Source organism: Lynx canadensis, chromosome B2, assembly GCF_007474595.2.
Source record: "Lynx canadensis isolate LIC74 chromosome B2, mLynCan4.pri.v2, whole genome shotgun sequence".
Classification (NCBI taxonomy): Eukaryota; Metazoa; Chordata; class Mammalia; order Carnivora; family Felidae; genus Lynx; species Lynx canadensis.
The window spans coordinates 45,338,816-45,355,634 of record NC_044307.1 but is presented as its reverse complement, the minus strand read 5'-3'; the positions used below and the strand labels follow the sequence as shown (position 1 = coordinate 45,355,634).

Below are 16,819 nucleotides of genomic sequence, written 5' to 3'. Positions count from 1 at the left end.
AACATTTTTGGTTAAACTAAGCTCTTTAAGTACTTTAGATATTTCAGTGAAATGATTATTTTTCCAAGCACATTCTGGTTGTCCGCGTTGCTTGGGAAATGATTTTGGATTCAAGCAAATGACTTCAACTGAGCCTAAGGCATAATATGTATAGGATGTCCCCATACCTTACTGTGGTTTTAAGATTTAATTGCTGGAAAAGCGTATGTGTTACAAACAATAACAAATTGGTTGAAAGTGTTATTTCAATTATTTTACCTTTATGCAATTTGGTGAATTCTGAATAATCACTGCTTTATTTTAATTTTTTTGTGTGTGTTCTGATCAATGTTTGCCATTTTCAGTTAGGTCCAAAATTCAAATTAAATGTGTATTATTCCAAAGACTAAAAAATGTAGTCACAGTACAAAGTTTAAAAATGAAACTTCGGAATGTTTTTTTGGTTAAGTTTGCAGCATAGACTTCTGCAAGCGTTGAAGTTTGAAACTGCACTAAGACCTGTGGGGGGCACTCTCTGTAAGAACCCTCTACCTAGTAAGTGCTGTGAGGAATAAAGGCAAAAAAGATTTAATCAGAAGGGGAAGTTTCCTCTCAAGAAAAAAAAAAAAATCCCTTTCCCTGAGATCAGTTGCTGCATGCAGGGCAGCAAAGACCAATCATCCAGAAAACCCCAAAGGTCTTTGAAGGGGCGAGGCAGGGTGTGTGGGGTGGTGAATTGGAATATGAGATCATATTACCTAAATTTCCATTGCTTAAATGACTCTGGATCCAGTTTTCTCTTGCTGATGAAGTTGTCCACTTGTCAGAGGCTTTTAATGCTGCCTTTACCATTTACAAAAGCTGAGAGAATGGCTTAAGAGAGGTGCTCCTTTTCCAAGGGATCGTCTACAACCAACAACCTACCGTTGTGAGAGAATCTGTATATTGGCTGGGCAGGTGAGCTAGGAAGCCACAAGACTTGGGTTCAAATCCTGTCTCCGCCAATGACTGGGTGTGTGACCACAGGCAAATTACAAAACCTCGGGAAGACTCCGTTTGCCCACCTGTGCAAGGGAGATGATGATTCTAATAATACGTATCCCGTTGTAGGGATCAAACAAAATACTATACGTGAACGGCTTATATGGTACCTGGTATATATGGTAAGTGTTCAATACATGCTGCTGACGGTTAGTGTTACTCTGATTACAGTGCCCCAAACCCTCTCCTTGCTCTCATCATAAATGGAATCAGGTTTCTTCATTTGAAGTCGGCAAAAGGGGAAAGCTGCTGTTTGCTTTGCAAAATGCGTAATTGCAAGGCAAGGTTCTCCGTGTCAAGACACAGGAAGCCAAAGGGCTGGATGTGAAAAGCAAAATATTTCTTCCCTACGATGTGTAGGTTTTTCCATGCAAAATAACGTGGGGTTCTAGAGACCTTAGAAAGGTTTGGGGAAGGGCAGGGAAGCTGAGAAAAGATGCTGGAAAGGACTCTGTAGAGAGGGCCGGCCCAGAAGCAAGGTGGGAATCTTCAGGACAGAGAAGGCTGCTGGCCTCCTTCTGACTCCCTTGGCTCCCTTTGACAAGCCACCAGACTTCAGAACAACAGCATCGAATCCAACTTTGTGTGGTGCCGATGATCTTAACCACTACACTGCAGGGCCTCCCTCTCCTGGAAATCTCACTCTTGAGGTCTTCTCAGATGTGCTCCCAGTTGAAATGAATCTTTGCTTCCTATACTCTACTACTGCAGTATGTTTGCATCTCACAGAACGCTTAATCGTTTAGTCATTCAGCAAACATGCATCACATCATCTGGGTGCCAGGCCCCAGCTAGGCATTTAAGGCAGAGTGTGAAAATCTGAATGCCATTTGTATGTTTCCAACATCATGTCTCTCAATAATACTGCCAGCCCCTAAAGGCAGAAGTCACCTTCATTCACCATTGTATGACTTACATTGCCTAGCCTAGCGCATTGAACACAGTCCTCAGTAAATGTTTGCTGAATTGAATGGAACTAAATGAGGGAGGTGAAATATTAAGGTGAGTCTTGACTGAGATTTCAACTGGTAGAGACCGCATGCAGAGAAAACGGACGACACAAAATCACTTAGGAAAATGCACGGTGTGTGCTAGGAATGATGAAAAGTTTTTATTCTCTATAGCTAAGGGAGTGGCAGAAGATGATGCAGAAAAGGGAGGATGAAGCCATACTGTAGAGACTTTGAAGTCCAAAACGAAATTTTCATGCTTCACTTTTCAATCAATGGGGAACCATTGAGTGTTCTTCGGCAGGAATGATCAAACCTGTGATTTAGGAAGCAAATTTGGCCTTGGTGTGTCAGAGTGTTAGGGGAGATGAGCTAAAGACCAGGAGCCCAGTCATCAAACTAATGAATTCAGCTAAGCAGAGATGTTAACAACTTCAATGAGATTGATTATAGAGAGAAATGGAAAGACATACAAAGACACGCGAGACTTTGCTAAAGCACAGGTCTTAGCAGCAAAGTAGACGCAAGGGTTGGGAGGTGGGAGAGAGAAGGCAAAGAAAAGGAAGACTCAGGGATGGTTTGGGAATCCAGAGCTGTGGATGAGAAAAATGTGGTGCCACTAAAACAAAACAAAACAAACCAACAAAAAACAGCCCCCCCCTCCCCGCCCCAGTCCTTGCAAAAAAGAGGTGTTGGTTGATTTAGGAAAGAAATGGAGAAGTGTACGGGTTTTCTTTATTTGTTTATGTGTTTATTTACTTATTGGTTTACATATTTAAGGATGAAGGTCTCTGGATATTATAGGGATGGGAAAACCAGAAAAGAGAGATTTTCTAGAGGCAGGGCGAGAAGGAGTTGTGATTTTAGAGGCAGAAGCGGTGAAGTCAAGATCCTAAAAGGAAGCGTCAGCCTAGCCAAGGACAGGTGCTTCAAGCACTGAAATGGAAGTAAAGAAAGAAAAGGAAGGGAGGGTAGAGAATGATTCAGGCTTGGGAAGAAGGGAGCAGAGGAAGCTCACATTACATCAAGGTGATCCGATGAGGGCCAAGGGGCCCAGGTGGGAAAGAGAAGATTGGAGGGAAACAGAAGTAAAAGAAAAAAGGCTGATTGCCACCGAGTGGTGAGGACCAAGCCAGAGTATGTCCACCGTAACTACTGAGTCACTGAGCGGATGAAAGGTCCATCAGAGGGAGCAAGTGAGGAAAGGGGAGAAGCCAATGACTTGAAAATTGCCAACTTGGACGAGCATGCTGAACGTGAACCCTGAACAGAAGCTAGTTGGGCTCCACGCTTCTTGCACCCCTCCCTGCATCTGCTTCGACTTCCTCCTCCCCCAATCCTCTCTTCGTCAATCTTCTCTGCCTTCTGATTTTAAAGAACTTGAACCCCTCTCGGCCAGGAGAAAGTATGCTACGGGAGCCAATGAGAATCCTAGTAGTAGAAAGAATCATAAGTGATTACTTAGTTCATATTTACCAGTTTGCACACCAGGAAGCTTAAACAAACCCAAACAGATGCAGAGGAATGCAGTGAATTGTCCAAATTCGCACAGCTGGCTACTGCCAGAGCCAAGACCAGAAATCAGATGTCCCGTTGCACCTTTCTTTTTTTTTTTTTTTTAAATTTTTTTTAACGTTTTATTTATTTTTGGGACAGAGAGAGACAGAGCATGAACAGGGGAGGGTGAGAGAGAGAGGGAGACACAGAATCCAAAACAGGCTCCAGGCGCTGAGGCTGTCAGCACAGAGCCCGACGCGGGGCTCGAACTCACAGACTGCGAGATCATGACCTGAGCTGAAGTCGGCCACTTAACTGACTGAGCCACCCAGGTGCCCCCCGTTGCACCTTTCTTGACACCACTTTGCATCCTAACAGAGTAAGCAATTTTTCTATTTGTCCCAACCCCAAATTCTAATGTGTCTAGGAAGAAATATTACACTTTCCAGCTTTTCTGTAGTTAGAGTAGTTTATAAAATACTGTCTTCTCAAAAGGGAACTGGAGAAGAGGAGTGGATTTATTGAGTACAAATGAAAGGACAGGCACTGTGCTGGGAATTTTACATATTTTATTCCATTTATTACTCATATCACCACTGTGAGATAGTTCTCACGTCTTACACATGGAGAAGCTCACACAGGTTAAGGGACTTTCTCATACCCACCCAGTTAGTAAGTGGTGTAACACAGATTTGATCCCATTATCTGGTCACTCCTCAAACCCACTGTCTTTCAATTAAACTATTAAATGTTAAATATAAAAATATAAATATATCATACATGAAATTATTATATAAAATTACACAATGATATATTTATAAATACATAAATTAAAAAAATAAGTATTATATATAAAATTATTAAGCTTTCTCATCAACTCTCACATGAAGTGAAAAATTATTTAGGGCCCTGAGTGAAAAAGCTTATGGCAAAATGAAAACATTACGGGTGGGGAACCCTAAAGTGCATGGATGATGGGCATTTCAAGGTGAGCCCCACTATTCCCAGCTCTACAGATTCTCTCCTTCGGGGAAGGGAACTAATTTAGTCACCTCCCTGCTCTTCGGAGTGAGACAAAGGTGTCGTCCCTTCAAAGGGCTGTCTATTTTATTTTCCAAATCATCCCTCTCTTGTCCTCCAAGAGACAAGGAAGCTTCTGGAACTGTGCCTGCTTTGCAATTCTATTCCCATTTGATCTTATCCAAGAGTGCCTTCTTTGTAGAATGTCACCATGGAGACTTGATCAAACTCATGCTCATGCACTTAATCTTGCAATCTGTTGCTGAATGGCTGATATTCCTTCTTAGGCCAAAGCACAGCAAGTTCGTAAATGAATTTTTGAAGGAAACAGAGCCTGCGGACAATATGTTTAACCCAAGTGTGGGACGCGGCCCTTTAGTAATATACAAGATTAAACCTGTTGTTGAATAACACAACTCAAGATGTTTAAATTAAGGCTTGGAAAAAGGAAACGTACAATCTGGTATGTTAACTCCTCTGCTGCTTGTCAAATTTTTCCAAGTTTGTTTCGCTCAACACATATTTACTGAGGCAGGTAAATATCTTGAACCTTGACTATGCAGATATGAAGATGACTAAGATATCAACTTTGGCCCCAAAGAGCTCAATATCTGGCTGGGGACACAGAGCAGTAAGCTAACTATATAATGTCATACATGGTATAACAAAGCTGCCTGGGGAAAAAAAAATGAAAGGAAGGAATAACTAAATCTTTCAAATGAGGGTAGAAAGGTGAAAAGAGGACATTACAGAAGGCTTCTTAGATGAAGTACCGTTTGAGGTTGGTCTTAAAGAGTGGATTCACAGGAATTCAAAAGCAGAGGAGGGGAAATGAAAACACCACCTAACAAAGGTCTGGAAGAATCACAGGGACAAGGTAGTCAAGAAACACAATGATCTAATGGGATTAGTATGTAGACCTTGGGATCCGTAGGGACTGGTAGCATTGGGGATGGAAATCTGAGCTGGATATAGGACGTAAAGGCTCTGTGTGCCATATTTGTGCCTGTTTACTCAATCTTGTAGCAGTGGTGACAGTTGAATCATAAGCAGAGTTCAGAATATGAATGGTTTTATTAGGACTCTGAACTTCAAATTGAGCCTAATGAGGGTTCTTTGTTGGGCTTTCGGCAAGGGAAGGGCATGATCAGATTTGGGTTCTACCAAGCTCCTTTTCCTTAGGGTGTGAAGAAGAGATTTATTGCAGAACCGCGGGGGTCCAGGCAAAACTAGAGGCAGAGAGGCAATCAGGAGGTTTGCATAACCCCCTAGGCAAGAGGCAGAAGGTTTACAGAGGAGGAGCAAGGGGGAAATTTTCGATGTGGAACGAGATCGGACTTGACTGAGATAGGATTAGCAGGTTTTAGTGAAGTTTGAAGGGGAGGGGTGATGAATAAGTTCTAGCCAATGGGAATGTTTTTCAGAAGACACACGGGACAATTCTGCTTCGCTGAAATGTGAGACACGTGCACGCTTAGGAGCGCTGTAGGGTGGGAAAGGTCAACTCTTACTGTGGGCAGCCGCGTGACCCCTACAGTAGGTGTGCATCTGTAATGGGGGTACAAAGCAATCTTTACCACCCACACCTGCTATACTATTATTTCTCCCGGAGACTGTGAATGCCTCAGACAGGATCACTTAGTATTGTTTTTTGCAGCACCCAACAGCGCCTGACACAGAATAGATACTTGATACATGTTGCAATGAAACAATTTTGCTGTTGCTTAGACAAGTTTCCTGCTCTTTCTCTGAGCCTGGCTTCCTTGGATTCTTGTACCTTCCACGTGCTCACACCTATTCCTGTCAATTCCTGCCTTTCCTTCACCGAGGATCAGCTCAGGATATTGGCCATACACTACTCAGGATGCGGCCCACTTCTATTTTCATTATAAAAACTGGGTGCTCGCATTTTTGGGCATGCTCACTTTTTTGAAAACTGGAATTTTATTAGAACCGCCCCAAGTGTGCAGGATAAATAACAGTTTAAGGCAAAACTCAAGGCAAGATGGTAGTTTTGGTGATTTCTCCAGCATCCAAATATATAATCCGGATTTAGCTAGCAAGACAAAGAAAATGGAAAAAAAATATATAGGAGGATAGAAGAAGCAGATTGACTGGAAATGTGCTAACAGAGGGAAAAGAATCAAAAATGATTTTGAAACTGGAAGCCTAGAAGAAATGTGTAGCAATGGCAGAAATGTGAAAAAAAGCCCAAAGCTGGGAGGTGTATAAAGAGATGGGAGTTGGAGGGTGATGTGGCAGAAATACAACAAAGCTAATCCTTATGGGTTACTGGATTTCCATCCTTTCCCAGAAAATAAACATATCTGAGTGACCATACTGAAAAATGTGGCAATGAGTTAATCAATAGTTGAAGAATTTTTACGAAGTGAAATAAGATCATTCATATATTTTAATTCAAAGTAACAGCTTCACACCCCACTTAGATTCAAATTATCCATAATCCACTTATGACTCCTATAGAGGGACATTTACTTAAATGTTAGTAGAAAACAGGAGTGAGTGAAGTTTTCATCCCTCAAAATGGATATTTAATTTCAACTTGATGTGATCAATACCACACCGGGGAAATGGTAAAATTTGTGAGTGGTGAAATCACAATTCAAACTTCTTTTAAGAAGAGAGACAGTTAAGACAGGACTCCTTACACCTGCATAGTAACCCAAAACCTAAACCCAAAATTTGCCCAAGTTCATGAAGCAAATCAATCAGCTCCGGCTTTGAGCAAGGTAGGTTTAGTTGTGAGGAGTTAAATGAACTAGCTAACAAACAAGGGCTGTCACTCTCACCCATCCACCCCCATTTTTTTACACCCATGTAACTTTTAAAAAAAACATGATGATATTGACCAGTCCTTTGAGTTTTTAAAGAAATAGTTGAAACCGTTATATATGGAGACACAATAAATAACCCTCACTCTCTTGAACTTCTGGAAATAGCTAGAGACATTCAAATCCAAACATTACCCTCTCCCCAAACTACATATTGAGTGGTAATATTTTCTACCCGTTCTTTTAATTTCACCAGAGGTTACACATTATGGTCCCCCCCTTTAATATTTATGGATAATCCTTTTCTTTACCGACAGTTGTCTGAAATAAGAGATTGGAATGAATCTATCTATCTATCATCTATCTATCTATTATCTATCTATCTATCTATCTATCTATCTATCTATCTACCTATCTATCTTTTTATCATCTTCCAAGCAAGCACAGAACAATGGGCAAAGCACAAATATGTCAATCAAAAAATGAATAGTTCACACCTCTGTTTTAATAGGTTATCTTCAGGGGTACTGGGTGAGTCTTGAAGCAGGTGACTGAGAAAGTGTGTACCTTGAACTAGAAGGGGTCAAGGAAAGCTAGAACAAGCCCAGCACCACAGGGCTCACAAATGAGGAGGACAGAGTGAAAGTGGCAGGTTCAATACAGTATTCTATGAGCAGTCAGTATCTAGACGATGGACACCATGGGACCAGACAAGGCGGTCACAGTCAGGGGACGGACTCCCTCCAAAGAAAGGGATGCTGGGTCGTATCTCACATTCAGAAATGTAGATGTTAACTATCCAAGATAACGTTCTGGCTGTTCCTACTTCTGAAGCACTGTGCTAACTAACTTCCTTTCTACCCGCCCACAATGGCATTTGAAACTCAACTACAAAATGTTAACACTTTTTTTTGGGGGGGGGGGGGAGAAATGTTTTTCATCTCGGTGATAATCTGATTCAAAACACTGGATCCTTTAATTAGAATGATGCACCTGCCCACACATCTCAAGGATTTCCAAGGCCTCACAAAGACCACCCACGGACCCAACTCCACAGACTCTGAGTCTGGAACTCTTAGTCTGGGTTTCCTCAACTGTGCTCATCAGCCCAGAGGTTTTCGGAGTTTGCTCCAGAGTAAAATGACCTGGCGAACCTTTAAAAATCCCAATGCTCGGGCCACACCCCATTTTCGATTAAATCAGAATCTCGGGTGGGATCAGGCATGCATACGTGTGTTTTCAACTCTTCAGGTGATTCGAAAACGCAGCCAGGTTTGAGAACCAACTCACTGGTATATTTTTGACACGCAGATCATCTACGTGTTCTAGGGTGCTTGGCTGTTTTTAATCACTGCGTCAAAAACCACAGATGGGCGCCTGTCGCGGAAATAATTTACTTAGAATCGTCTTAGAAAAAACAAGTAAATTTGGGCCAGGGGTGGGCATACCTTCGCCGCGGTTTCCCCGGGTCAAAAAGCAGCTGCAGTTCCTTCAGCCAACGCCAAGGGGCACCCTCTCCCTCCCCGCTCGACCTGGAACGCCTTCCCGGTGCTGATCGCACAAAGAGCCCGGCCTCCTCCCGGGTGACATCACAAAGGGCCGATCCCCCGCCCCTTCGGCGCCACCACGTGTGTCCCCGCGCCCGGCGGCCACCCGACTCAGTCCCTCACCGGCCGGTCTGGGCAGCGGTGGAGGGTGGTTGGCAGTGGCTGGAGGCTTCGCTATGGGAAGTTGTTCCTTTGCTCTCTCGCGCCCAGCCCTCCTCCCTGGTTCTCCGCAGCCGCTGTCGGAGGAGAGCACGGGGAGGCGCGGGCTGCAGCCGCCGCTGCCTCTCCCCGCCCGGGCGGCCGCGCGGCTGGGCAGGTGCTGAGCGCCCCCGGAGCCTCCCTCGCCGCCTCCCTCCTCTGCCCGGCTGCCCGGCTGCCGCAGTGCACATGGGGTGTTGGAGGTAGATGGGCTCCCGGCCCGGGAGGCGGCGGTGGATGCGGCGCTGGGCAGAAGCAGCCGCCGACTCCAGCTGCCAGGGGGCCACGCGCCCCGGGCGCCTCTGCGAGCCCCGGGCTCAGCCATGGGGACCTCCGCGAACAGCAGCACCGCCCTCGCCTCCTGCAGCCGCGTCGCTAGAGCTACGATGATCGCCGGCTCCTTTCTCCTGGTGAGCGCGCGGGGAGACCGGGGGCGGCGGGCGCGCGGGAGCCCAAGGCGCCGCGCTCCGGGAGCGGGGCGGGTCCCCGGGCCGGGGCTGCGGGGGGCGCGGGGTCCGCCCGGCTGGGTGGGGGTGGGGGTGGGGGTGGCGGAGCGTGCAGGCCGAGGGGGAAGGTACCCGGGTCGTCTGGGGGAGCCACCGGGCTCAGCCGGGACTCTGGAATGAAGGCGAACTGTTTTCCTCGCGGTCTGGCTGCGCTGGAGGAGGCGCTAGAGGTGGCCCCCCGGCTTCCTGCGCATTTCGGGGCTTTTCCCGCACCTCGGGCCCCCTGTGCCCCCTACCCCCTCCACACACCGGCACAGGCACCGGCCGCTGCGCCCTCCGCGTGGCGTGGGGCGGGGGCTGCGGGGCGGGGCGCCGGGGGCGGCGGCCGCCGCTGTGCTGCAGCTGCAGTGTCGTGTCGGGATGCTACCGCAGTGGGAGAGCGGTTCCGGTGCGCCCCGGCCGCGGGAGACCTAGGTGCGTCCGCGCTGTGCCTTCCCGAGCGGCGCGCCGGCCGCCCCTCCCCCACCTCTCCTCCGCGCCTCGGGTGGGTCGCAGTTTCTGCGTGCCAAAAAAAGGACCCTTAGACCCGCTGTCGGGCGCCTCCGAAGCGCCGGCTCCCAGCCAGCCAGCGCGCTGCCACTTGAGTGGGGGGAGGGGGAGAGACCCACATAAAGGAAGATGAATTGCTCCAGCCTTTCCTATCGCTCGCTTACCTGCGGCCAGGCAGGTGACCCTGCAAAGGGGAGCAGGTTCGTTCTCCACCCGAGCCGCATTCAGCCTCCAGGGCGTGCCCTGGACCTAGTCCTCCTTCGCTTACCTGGTCAAAGCCTGAAACCACCCCTTGACCTAAAACTTATCCTCAACTTCCCCAGATCCCTTCCCCTTTCCAAATGTTGGAAGGGAGGGGGCGAGTCAGGTGGAAGAAAAATTGAGATCAAGCCCTTGAGCCACCATAAGCTTCCCATGCCTGTCTTTTTGTCTCTGGAGGGAGGACAGAGATTCTTAGCTGAAACCCAAACAAAAACAAAAGACAAGAGCCTATTTTCATGGCTGGGCTGTGTAAGGGAAAGGCAGGCTCGCTGTCTCCTTCCCGAAAAGGGCTTAATGGCTGGTTAGCCAAGATCTCTTAGATCCCAGGGCATTGCAGTTGCTATGGCCTGGGAATTCATCCTACAGACGCTCTGGTTCCCTGTGTGAGTGTAGGTCTTAAGGGGAAAAGAGAGGCTAAAGAAAAGTTTGGTGCTGTTAGCATTTATAATGAGGCAAGTCCCAGTCTCCTTTCAGCGTCTTTTCTGCCCATTAATAGTAATGGCAAAGTCAAGATCTGTATCCTTGAAACAAGTGGGAGGGATGCTGAGCATAAGGGGGTGGGGATGGGCGTCTCTTCAAGCAGTGGACCTGGGTTGACAGTGTTGGTGTGGAGAGAAACCCATCTCGGCCCATGGGAACACTGACCCTAACATCAGTGGAGTTACATCAGCCCTTGAATTTCTCCATGCTCCTGTACCCACCACATGCCTGTTGGTCCCTCTGACATATCTGATTATTACATGCCGCACACAGTCCTTGCCTCGGTTAAATCCTGAGTCCGTGTGATATTTCATTCATTTTACATTTGAGCATGAGATAGGTGTTTAAAGGAAGGTCTCCACATAATGAAAGTGTCTCCACTGCTTTGACCGTCAGAGAAAGAACCATGCTCCTTTTCTGAAATCGTTAAACTCAGTTTATCTAAAAATCGTGCCCTGGATTTGCAACGAAAGACCTGAGAATTCAAGTGTAGCTGTCTTTTTTAAAAATGAGATTTATAGGGGGGCTTAGAGGCTACCTCAGGCTGTTAACTCAAGTGAGAGTCCTTATTCTCCTGGCAACTAATTTCAGTCCATGAAATGGCTTGGGGTTGACCCAGTTGTCCTGAGGGTGACCGAGAGGGTGTACCAGGGGTCACCAGGGATTTTGCTCTAACACCCAATGAGGTGATGTCTTTTATTTTTTTCCCATCCCCACTCTGCAAGCCCAGTCCTCAGGATAGGCATTGCTAATGTGTAAAATGATGATCTCATGATACTGGTATAGGATTATTCATCCCTTTGGAGTTCTTAGCCATGTGAAAATGGCAGACAACAGGCACTGGAGCCCAGCGGACCATGGCAGGTGCTCAGAACACTCGTGGGGGAAGTGGGGAAGTTAGTGTTCTACCCACAGATTGCAGTTAGATTAAAAAAGAGTGAACTCGGGGCGCCTGGGTGGCTCGGTCGGTTGGGCGTCTGACTTCGGCTCAGGTCATGATCTCACAGCCCGTGAGTTCAAGCCCCGCGTCGGGCTCTGTGCTGACAGCTCAGAGCCTGGAGCCTGTTTCGGATTCTGTGTCTCCCTCTCTCTCTGCCCCTCCCCTGTTCATGCTCTGTCTCTCTCTGTCTCAAAAATAAATAAAACATTAAAAAAAATTAAAAAAAAATTTTTTTTCTAATGTTTATTTTTGAGGGAGAGATAGAGCATGAGTGGGGGAGGGGCAGAGAGAGAGGGAGACACAGAATCCGAAGCAGGCTCCAGGCTCTGAGCTGTCAGCACAGAGCCCGACGCGGGGCTCGAACTCACGGGCTGTGAGATCATGACCTGAGCTGAAGTCAGACGCCCAAATGACTGAGCCACCCAGGGACCCCATTATTGTCATCATTTTTGACACTGTTTTTTCGGGATGACAGGCTAACTGTATGAAAATCTCATATCTCTTTAATAAGCTTTTAAAAAAAACTTATGATACCTACATAACATACAATATCACATATATATATAAATCACTGTGTCAGGTGCTTTATATACCGTATCTCATTTACTCCCAACATCTCTGCAAAGCAGGTGGTGTTATGCCCATTTTACAGAAGAGGAAACCTACGGCTGCAAAAACTTCATTGGTTTGTGCTGGGCCACACAGCTCGCTAGTGATGGCACTCGGGCCGGGACTCAGCAGCGCCTGACTCCTCGGCTCGTACTCTTGCTCACTCCTGTGCCACTTTACCCATTTCACAACTCCAAATTGCTAGACGATGAAGTGTAGCAACAGAAGGCTCACTGGAGGAAAGTTGAGACTGGTGGTTTGGTTTGTTGCAGAGTACTAATGAGAGTTACACGAGTGCCTTTGGAAGAAAGTGTTGCTGCTCCTTGCACTTCTGTTTCTGATGGGTTGAGGAGTCTGCATGATATTGGAAAGTAAACCAGAAACTGAGAGATGAAATGTTATGTGTTCCAGGCCGAAAGTCTGGAGAGAAGTGAGGCCTTGAAGTTTGTGCCGTTGTTAAGGAGTGCCCTACAAGGGCATGCCCAGTAGGAAGGACACACTCACAGGGGTCTCCTGCTCTCAGGGAGCTTGCTTTGACTGGACAGATAGAATGTTGGCAGGGAGGCAGTCAGAAGAGAAGGGAACCGTAATGGATAAGGAAATGAGGTCTGAAGTTTTGGAAACTGCTATTCTGCACGTATTACGAATTCCAGATAGAGGGGCGTTCGTTCTAGGAGCCTGTTTAGCCGTGTGCTGGCCTAGAAAGTACCAAGTAATGCCAGGGTCATTGAGACTGGATGTCTAGCTTCGTGTCACCTCCTGCCCTTCGCTTATTGAAGTTAATCATCTAGCTTCTTGGCACTTGACTTTGGCTATTGGGCTAGGCATGCCTGGAGTGGTCTGGTGGGGCCTGAAGTCCTGAAGCACTTGATGGCAGGTTCAAGTAGAACTCCGAATCAGAGCTGGTATTATATCCAAAAGATTTTCTCCTTTCTTTAATATAACTTCCAAATCGTAGAGTGGGAAGGTGGCAAGGGAAAGCTGGAGGGAAGACAAGAGCCTAGATTAGGGGAATTGATTTCCTTTCCATGTTAGCAAACCTACTCTGAGCACCTGCTCTGAGAGAGGCGCTGTACTAGGCAGTGGGAACCCAGGGATGAGTTAGGATTTGGATCTTGCTCCTCAGACACGGTTTCTGTGGTATGTAAAATGCACATGGCTATCAGTAGGGCTGATATGGAGTCCGTGGATGAATGTACTCAAAGTAATACACAACGTGTGGTTGATGTTAAAATCTTTAGACTACTTTAAGTGACTTTGGCTTGTTTAGTTTGAAAGCCAGCAGAAGAAAAACCTTCCCAGGTCTCAGAATAACCTACATTAGCACTGATAGGGGAAGTGACTTATAATCGGAAGAATAGGGAGGGCCGACTCGTACTGGAACGCAGGATTTCTGACTTACCCCGTGAATCTCCCATCCCCCTTGTCAAAATGTGTAGAATAGGATCAAGCTTTCTCAGTCTGCGCTGTTTCCAAAGGCATATGGCTGAATCTGCCTCAGGTTCAGTCCAAAACAAACAGACAAAAATCTACTGTAAAATAAAATACACGGGCAAACCAGATCAGCAAGAAAAAAATTCCTTGTGGAAAGTACACTACCTTAAGTTAAAGGAAAAAAACCTGAGACTAAATAGACACAGATCACCAACTGGTGAAATTATACGTGTTTTAGTGTGGCTAAATTTGCACAAAGGCTACCGAGCTGGGTGTGGTCCAAACAGTTGTTAATGCCCTCTTTTCCAGGACAGGTTGAAGAAGGTGACTTTCTCCAGGTATGCCTTATTGGATAGAGGCAAGTAGGCGTGGCTTAAGGGGCTCTCTAACAGGTGGTCTGTGTACTTTCTGCACTGCAGATCGGAATGTGGAGACATCCCACTTCAACTCTGCCTTTGAGTCCATCTGTGAAAGTGAGGGGTGAAAGTGAGTCTTTGGTGACTCCATTGACAAGCTGCAAATTGGTCTTGTACTCCACCCGCTCTTTGTAACGCATAATTGGCTTGGGTAAACCTGATCGATCGATCGATTGATTGATTGATGCCAGGAAATAGTCAGATCGCCAGACTATTTAGGAGCCAGTATGAATTGAGTGACTTATCACTGCATAAATGGCAACGTCTATTTTCCAGTAAGCACTAAACGCTGTTGACCCTCTTCCCGCCCAAACAGGCCTGGCAAATTCTGCTGAGGCCAAGTCACTGGCAACTTCCTGGAAAACTCAGATGCTTCTGCTCTGTGACTGGAGGAGCCTAGGGTATGTCATCGCCTTTGGGCATGTGCCCGATGACCATTTGAAGCAGATTCAGTCCGGGCCATCAGGCGCGGGTATGTGTGTTTGATGGAATGAAAACAGAAGCCTTAATAGGAGTCACTTGTTCCCCCAAATTGGATCCGTGTTTAGCATTAGCAGGACACTGGGCTTTGTTGCTGCCGGGGTAGCAGCTGCTGAGCTTTGATTCTTTAGGAATTGGGGAGGGGTGCTAGATCACGAATAAATACTGTCTTTGTCTCAGTGTTTGTATTTGTCAAGTACCAAAAAATAAACAAGAGTCTGAAATTGGCTTCTCTGCTGCCACCTGGCTTTCCTACCACCTCCCGTTTCCTGGCCTGAGTCCAGGGGAGAGGAGCCCGGGCAGAGGTATAACCAAGGAGGAGCTTGGCAGGTGTCAGTGAGTGTGTCCTAACCTTGGGGCTGCAGACAGGTGAGGCTTACTGATATTCAGGCTTTTGATTCAAAGCCGTGGTTTCACGGATATTTACGCTTTTGACCTCACTCTTCCTGAGGGGTGGAGAGTCCTCCTGGAATGGTCCATTTCCCTGGATTCTGGCTGTTTCTCCCCCCCCCCCCCCCCGCCCGCCCCGGTAAGCATCCCGGCCTTGTAGAAACTTATGCTTGCAGTGGAGGGAAAGTTTGCTCCAAGGGAGCTCTAGCAGGGTGAGAGTGGGCCGGGTATAGGTGGGTAGTCAGGACACTGACCTCTATAGCCCCATCTCCTCTTTAGAAGATTTGGAAATTATGGGGGTGCCTCCGTGGCTCAGTCAGTTAAGCATCCAGCTTCGGCTTAGTTCACGATCTCACGTGGTTTGTGAGTTTGGGCCCCACGTCGGGCTCTGTGCTGACAGCTCAGAGCCTGAAGCCTTCTTTGGATTCTGTATCTCCTTCTCCCTCTGTCCCACCCCCATTCATCCCCTTTCTCTCTCAAAAATAAATAAACATTAAACAAAATTTAGGAGATTTGGAAATTCTGTCTAAGGCTTTGTTGCAAAGTAAAGAACAAAACGAAAACAACAGAGAAGTAAGGGGGCTTTGTAAGCTACGTCATAGCAGGGGCTCTTTCCCCGATCTTATATCATTTTCCATTTGCCTTTTCACCACCAGAACTGCTTGGTGGGTCATCCGCTTGGAGCTGTATGCAGATCTGTTTTGGGAGAAGGAACCTGAGTTTAATGGATTTAGGAGGCAGGAGAGGCTTGCGTCCGTGAGTCCCGGAATCAAATGAGAGTAGCTGTGGATTCAAGAAGGCTTCTGCACCGAGAGCCCAGAGAGGAGGAATATTAATGGCTGTTCATATTAATCATTGGTGTGGATATTACTAAGCTCCTATTTATTGACATTACCATTGACATCGTGTTGAATACCTTCTACAAATGATCTCAGTATATCTTACAAGTCCGTGATGTAGTAGCATTAGCCCCATATTATAAGTAAGGGATTGAGGTGTGAGAGAAGTTATGGTCAAGCAATTGGCAAGTGGCAGAGAGAGGATTCCCATCTAGGCCATTGTGGCTTCGTACACAGTGCTTTCTCGGCCAAGTTGTGGGTAGGGAACAAGTAACCTTCAGTTATTGGAATTTTGTTTCTCGTTAAGGGAATGATTTTACCTGAGAGTCGAACATTTCCCTTTCTCCCTGGCAAGCCATTCTGCCCTGTGATGGCACTAGGAAGTTTAGCCAGAACAGCTGATTATAAAGTAAGAGCAACCTGTGTGTGTGTGTGTGTGTGTGTGTGTGTGTGTGTGTGGACTGAAAGTGGACGGTCGATGGTGCCGTGGTTAGGATGGAAAGATATTCTTGCAAATTGAAATGTTATAACTAGGGAATGGATGCTTTGCTTTCCTACGCCTTGGGTCATTTTGACAAATATTTGCTTAGTGAGTAACGGTGTGACAGGGGTTCTGCTTAGCAAGTAGTTTTAATCACTTTTCCGGAGAACTTGAGGACCTGGTAGGGTTTTCTTCGCTGCCAGCCTGGTTATTTGTGTAGGATTAGTGCATGGGTTTGCCTCATCTGTTAGTAGTATTTACTTCAGTAACTTTGCAGGTCTCTTAGAAACTGGTTGAACTCCATGATCTGCACGGTCCCATAAGTCATGTGTTTGTGTGTGGTTTCTGACACTCACTTTTAGCATTCTCTTAAGCGGGCTTTTAAACATATCTCTTCCTAGATTGTAGATGGTGAGTAGACTAAAGAAAGGCCAAGGATGAGGAGAAGTTTAACCATTGGTTCTGGGAAA

The 16,819-nt window shown here is 46.6% G+C and overlaps 1 protein-coding gene across 1 annotated transcript in view; it reads left to right on the top strand.

Moving 5' to 3' along the window:
- The first annotated feature begins 8,939 nt into the window (after positions 1-8,939).
- The window catches only part of TNFRSF21 (TNF receptor superfamily member 21), a 69,622-nt gene continuing 61,742 nt past the window's right edge, over positions 8,940-16,819 (top strand). Inside the window, exon 1 of the mRNA XM_030315671.1 lies at positions 8,940-9,434. Within this exon, the coding sequence (XP_030171531.1) occupies positions 9,348-9,434 (87 nt within the window). The 5' untranslated portion in view covers positions 8,940-9,347. The remainder of the gene's footprint in view (positions 9,435-16,819) is intronic.